The following is a 6,701-nucleotide window of genomic DNA, read 5'->3' as shown; positions in this document are numbered from 1 at the left end:
TTTGTTGATGTCATCTTTTGCGTATTGTAATAATAAGTTACATTAGCTATTATTATCATCATCATCATTTCACATTTTTCAATATCAATAATTACAATGAGGTATTTATAAATATAGTTTAACATATAAATCTACTACAATTATGCTGTTTAATCAGTTTGATTTGTCTGATCAGTGTTAGGACTCAAAGTGTCTATCAATTAATTATTTTTTTATTATTATTATTTTATTTATTAGCTTTTTTCTCGAAAGAGCCATACAGTTGAAGGCCAAACCTAAATATTAATAAAAAAATATAATAAGACGTTTGGGCTAAATAAAACATATGTAGCCTATGTGTTCATCCTATCAAAAAACTAGGCTAACAAAAATCTAACACTTCTTAGAGAAAATAATGTGGTAACGTTACCGTAGGCTAGACTTTAAATCATCATATAGCTACTTACAAATTCATCCCGTTCAGTTTATTTAACGGTTTTTAGAAAATGTAACTAAAACGAGACAAAAAAATTAATGGTGATTTTCTGCCGTGGAAATCATATTTAAACCAATATTAATTTCCATCTATAATTAGTTTGTGTGGTTAAAGACTTCACGTTCGATTTTGGTGGAATTAGTAAAATACTCTTGTGAATAGTAAAATATCGACCAGAATAAGATGACATACATGTTCTTTTAATAACAGATTTAGAGTAGCATATATACATTTTTGAAGTATGAAGTATGCCTGTTTTTAGGGTTCATATAGCCTACACGTCCTTGTTCCGCGTTTAACTGATTACGTTTACCTGTAAGTCTTCATGTAACGTTAACGATGAAACTTTAACCTTATGATGTATTCCTACAAGTATTGAGCAGCTCTTATCATATTTCTGTCAAGAATGCAGATATGTCACGAAGAGCAAGCCCCGGCCACTTAGCAACAGTGGAGCCAATGAACGGCCTCCAAATCTTTCCAACTACAAGCGGTGCCAAGGCAACATGCTAAAGAACGTGATGACGTCTGTCTGTGCACGAGAGTATTATGGGCTGTATGGAATTCTGAAGCTAGAGCAGGCGGGCCGAACTCGCGCACACGGCTAGCTACGCTGCAAGCTAACGGTAGACGAAGGTAAACATGGAGCTGTCGGCTGTCGGAGAGAGGGTATTCGCGGCCGAGTCGATCATCAAGAGACGAATACGACGGGTATGTGTTGTGGAAGAGATATCTTGACATTTTTTGCATATATGTGCTAATGTCGTCGGCTCGCGCTAACGAATTCTTTTTTTGTGTGTGTCTGATGGCACGCGCAGGGTCGAATGGAATATCTCGTGAAATGGAAGGGCTGGTCACCAAAGTGAGTACGTTAATACATGCCCATCCTGCCTGTTGTGTCTTGTACTGGTGTTTTGGTGACAGTGATGGCTGTCAACCCTGCTAGATATCGCGAGGTGCGTACATCCACGGGCAGGTTAACAAGCTGGTTATTACTGCAGACTGGTTTTTGGCAGATGGCATGCTGCAACATTAGCTGGCCCTGCTAACTGGCCGGTAGAGCAGTGGTTTTAAATGCAGCTGGAGATTGACAGGCGTCACGTGAAACTTTTTTGTTCTCACAGGTACAGTACTTGGGAACCCGAGGAAAATATCCTAGACTCCCGCCTATTCGTTGCATTTGAAGAGAGGTAAGTTATACAATAAATAAATAAGGTAAAACTTTTAAGCGGCCGAAAAAACAGACGTTTTCACGCTTGTATTTTCATGCAGGGAGCGTGAGAGAGAGATATTTGGACCCAAGAAAAGAGGACCTAAGCTCAAGACTTTTCTTCTTAAGGTTAATTTCATTTATTTATTAAGAAATAAATAATAATAATCCTGAAATTATCTATATTATGTATAATAGGTTTGCAGTCTTTTTTCTTTCTTTTTTGTCTGTGTAAATGAATACATTTTACATAAGGGCATTACCTTGAATTTTGTGCTAATTTTTCACAGGCCCAAGCTAAAGAAAAGGAGAAGTCTTACGAATTTAGGAATGAGTCATCCCGTGGCATTGCATATCCCAGTCCAGAGCCTGTTATAGCCCCTAGAGCGAGAGAAGGACTACGTGCTGTGGTTCCCACAATTTTCCCTCCCAGCACAGTCAACCGAGGGGAGAGCATAAGGATTCCACCTCCAGAAGCAAGGGAGCATCATTTTCCACACTCACCCAGACCCAGCACTGATGCTTTTACCCTCTCCCCAAAAAAGAGAGGACGGAAGCCCAAATTACGCTTCACAGATGGCTATACAAGCTCCTTACATCCAGAGCATTCAAAAAGGGCAGCAGACGAAACCATGGCAAGCATTCCTTCCAAAATGGCAAAGTTAGGTTTGGGAGAAGAGGAAGAGAGATGCTCAGAAATAAGTGGTAGAATTAAGATATCTCACAAGCACATGGATGCTACCTTTTCACACAAACAAAACAGAGTTGCTCCGAGCAGAAGTACCCAGCACATTTCTCCAGAGTGGAGTTTGCATTCCAGTAGAGTTAGTGCAGACTTACAAGGCCACAGGACTAACCCACAGACACACCACTTTCACCATAAACACCTGAAGCACCATTCAAAACGAAGAACATTTGAACATGGTGATTCCACCAGCAAACAGCCTTCACTAATTGCCAAAATTCCAGTTTCACGCATATTTGGAGAGCCAGAGGAGGGAGATGCTTGGAGACCCTCCTTCTGCAATGTGGAGAAAGTCATAGTTACCGATGTGACAACGAACTTCCTGACTGTAACAATCAAAGAGAGTAGCACAGATAAAGGCTTCTTTAAAGACAAAATATGATTATTTACTGCAGCCAGTATGCTCCTTTCATCTCTTTAGAAGTCCTTTATTATCGAAAATGTTCTGTGTATTGTATACAAAAAAAAATATTACTTTCTTTTCTGTCACTGAAATCTGTATTTATTGTGAAATTGCTGCTTTAAGAAATTTGCATGCACTAGACACGATAAACAAACCCAGAACTGCGTTCAAATACATAAACGAGTTCTCAGATAATTTGTTGTAAGTATTAATTACAAATTGTTTACTTATAAATATAAAAAAGTATCATTTGTCTCCCAGACGAATATTAAAACATTTATGTACAGACTTAAGATTTGACATTTTGCACACTAACCGGCATATTTTTATTGCATCACATCATTACCAATTCAGTTATTGTAATTTACGTTGATTTTATTTTGTCATTTAATATTGCCAGTTGTACAAAATAGAATACACCTGTTTCAAGGTACAGCGGCATTAACAATTTACACGTAAAAGTGTAAAATTAAAATCAAATTTCATCTCAAAATCAAAAGTAAAAGATAATTAGCACGTTTCTTTTGTTTCTCTTCAGTTAAAATTCGTGTTTATAAATATGTAGTAGCCTGGTGTTAAATTGTATATACTTTTAAGACTTCTAATTATTTTGTAGGGCGATTGTAATTGTGATTATCGATGAACTGTGCAAATAAAAGTTATTTAATATGACATTAAATATAAAGCGCACATCCAATCTATACTCGAATCCTACAAAATCATAATTTTACAATATATGTATATTTGTGTGTGTATTAGTCCTGTAATAAAAAACACGTAAACCGTAATTTGATGCTTATTTGCCCAGTTAGAGGGAAAACGGCTACATTTTAAAGTTCCCAAACATTTAACTTATAAAGTGTTATACAAAGGTGGAACTTGTTGATTCAATTTTACAGCCTTTTTTGTGTGTTTATGTATTTGTACTTTACGATTTCTTTTGTGACGCGTAACAAAATATAAACTTTCAGTTTTATGTAACACATTCATTGTGCTTTCGATCAGTCGGTGTTAGGCCTCTGCAGATATTGCCGTGTAAAGGTCAAACTCTTGCCGTCATCAGTTTTTTTTTTTCATAGTAGGCTTACTAAAACCCGAAATATGAAAATCACAGTCACAATCAAAATTTAGAGCACATTTCTATTTTATTCATGAGTCTCTTTTTCAAAATGCAATTTCGTAATTCATTTTTATAAAAAAAAAAAAAACGATTCTAGGATTTTACATCTACGACATCTAAAATGCGTCTATCGATATAGGTGTGTCGTCGTGGATTCTGTGTCATTGGCCTCCTCGGCATTCCTTTGTCTTTTCGTTCCTATTGCAATTCATTTCATGCTGTCTATCAGCTTTGTCGCCGCCGAAATTCCTGTCTTCGTCCTGAAAACAAAAATATAATAAAAATTATGCCTACTTTGAATTTATTTGCCCTCAGATACATTGGGTTTTAGTAGCCTAAATATAAACCGTTTTCCCTGATAAAATTTAAATTTACATTTAATATGCCTTTTAAAAGCCAGGGCAGAACTAAGACATAATCAGTAGGCTACAGAAAGAAAAAAACATTCCATATGATGTAAAGAGTTTTAACAATTATAAATGCCTTCAACCATATTTCTAGAAACACTGCAAATCTAATTACTTTCTTCACCTAATTCTCTTTTATTATAAGGAAAAGTGTGAATGTAGGCTATACATTTGACATAATGTGAAGTCATGATAGTAAGCTCAAACATTGCAGTCTTCAGTGAGATACAAAAGCCGAGGGTATCACTATCAGAACCTGTGGATCACAGCAGGCCTGTTACACAGGGTAGCCGTAGTTGCGGTCACAGCGAGGGAAGCAGTGAGGGTTCATCCAATTCTCCATGCTGGTCTCTCGAGCCCTCTGCTCCAGCCTTTGCATATGCAGCATGTGCTCCTGAAATACATGTGAACTCTGAATTCTAGAGTACTGAGCTGAGTTCACTTATTGGTTTGTTAAGTATTTCAGTATTTAAAACCAGCATAAAGCAACATTGTGAACATATTTTTACAATCACAAAACAACTACAAGCCAGGCTCCCATGCATCATGTTTTCTTAAGCTTTTTTATTAAATAAAAGGAGTTTGTTGTTGGCTCCCAACCCTCATGGGTTCATCACGATGTCCAGGCTTTTGTCTCTTGGTGCGGAGTAGCTGCTTTGCAAAACTCTCCTTAATGACGGGGCTTGCATCTAGGAACATGACATATACGTGTATCAAGATCACAATTTCATACTGTAATTTCATGGTGAACATGACATACACGTGTATCAAGATCACAATTTCATACTGTAATTTCATAGTGATGACAACATGATTTATTCTTGTGAATACATTTAAATGATTGATTTGTCTAGATAACTAAAGGGTTGACTATGTAATGTAAAACATGTTACAACATTTGATTATGTATAATTTTATGCAGGATACAAATAAGATTATCAAAGACTTTAATTTGTCATTTAATATTATAGCCTACCAATTTCTCCTTCTTTCTTTCTTTTTACTACATGCTAATTTCATTCTTCCCCATGCGGCCATTCTTCCTGTGAATCTTTATTCTTTCAAATTTCCTCGAGTCCTTTGGGGGTCTAATTTGTATGAATTTTGGCCTTTCTCTTTCCCTCTTTCTTCATCTCGCTCCTTCTTTTTTCTCTCTTTCACACAGACATGCACGCACACACATACATTTCACTCACTTTCTATCCTGCCTCCCCATTTCAACCCCTCCCTCCCTTTCCCAGCGCTGTTTCTCTATGGAAGAACACAAAGTGTCCATTCATGAGCGCGTCTCCCCGGGGAGCGCGCCCCTGCGCGCGCGTGACCTGGAGCTCTGACCCGCGAGGGGTATGAAAATGAGCCCGTTACGGTAAACACCGACGTGGCAGATGAACAGCCGCACTGCGTTTTTGACAGCAGTTTTTACACGTTTCGCTCACATTAGTCTATAATATACGATTATTTAATTTATAGTTTTTTTATTCAATTTATATTTCCAACAGCTAGCCTAAATCAATAGGAATAGAAATATATTGAATAGAATATGATGGAATAGGAATATAATAACTAATATAGCCTACAAATAAAATGAAAACATCAAAAAGCAATTATAAAAATTATTACGCAATTTTGGAATTTGTTATAGACATTAGAATTCGTTAAGCAAGTAAGGGGGATAAAAACAATGACAAAGTATTAGGCATAAACATAATGAACATAATCCCACCGAAATATACACTCATTCCTGTCTTTAGAAATGCAAGAAGGCCGAAAAGAAAATAGCCTAGGTATTTATTTCAAAAGTCATTGTCCAAATATTCCAAAACGCTCTGATTTTACAAGGAAATAAGACTCGCTATAACAAGTAATATGCACACAAACGTCACAACCCACAGTGATAAGAAAAATAAAACATTGTAATATGCAAATAAAACCCATGGTATAAGATTTCTGCAAGAAAACATACCAGTGCAGAAGGTCAATAAGACCACGCAAAAAAGGCATACCAACAGCTTCATTTTCATTTCCGTCCGTCCTCAGTTCGAAATAACTGCATTTGAGTGTTAACCCAACTTATGAGGAGGAGAAATACACGTCTACGTCATTTAGGAGTTACCCCCACAGCACCCCTGCTTACAGGCCACTGGATAGGCTACAGATAAGACGACTCCTGGCTGCACATCTGGATGAGACTGTAGTTACAGACATTTTCCACAAGATGTCGCCTTTACTTTAGATTAAACTTCAACGTCTAGGCCTACAGCCCTGTTACATAATGGTTAAAACACTGATCTGAGTTACACAACCTATTTGTGTTTGTGTGTGTGTGTGTGTGTGTGTGTGT

General features: G+C 37.0%; 2 protein-coding genes across 2 annotated transcripts; one reads left to right on the top strand and one right to left on the bottom strand.

Moving 5' to 3' along the window:
• Positions 1 to 989: 989 nt before the first annotated feature.
• On the top strand, positions 990 to 3,621 carry LOC132161311 (chromobox protein homolog 8-like). The gene is made up of 5 exons (XM_059571281.1): positions 990 to 1,186; positions 1,294 to 1,337; positions 1,600 to 1,665; positions 1,748 to 1,814; positions 1,976 to 3,621. The coding sequence occupies exons 1-5, from the start codon at positions 1,118 to 1,120 to the stop codon at positions 2,810 to 2,812; spliced, it is 1,083 nt and encodes a 360-aa protein (XP_059427264.1). The 5' UTR covers positions 990 to 1,117; the 3' UTR covers positions 2,813 to 3,621.
• Positions 3,622 to 4,016: 395 nt separating this feature from the next.
• On the bottom strand, positions 4,017 to 6,489 carry c17h17orf67 (chromosome 17 C17orf67 homolog). The gene is made up of 4 exons (XM_059571282.1): positions 6,324 to 6,489; positions 4,961 to 5,049; positions 4,617 to 4,754; positions 4,017 to 4,213 (listed from the first exon to the last, which is right to left on the bottom strand). Exons 1-3 carry the CDS (start codon positions 6,379 to 6,381, stop codon positions 4,638 to 4,640), a joined length of 264 nt encoding a protein of 87 aa, XP_059427265.1. The 5' UTR covers positions 6,382 to 6,489; the 3' UTR covers positions 4,017 to 4,213; positions 4,617 to 4,637.
• Positions 6,490 to 6,701: the final 212 nt, after the last annotated feature.

Source organism: Carassius carassius, chromosome 17 (genome assembly GCF_963082965.1).
Source record: "Carassius carassius chromosome 17, fCarCar2.1, whole genome shotgun sequence".
NCBI lineage: Eukaryota > Metazoa > Chordata > Actinopteri > Cypriniformes > Cyprinidae > Carassius > Carassius carassius.
This window is presented reverse-complemented; position numbering and strand designations above follow the sequence as displayed.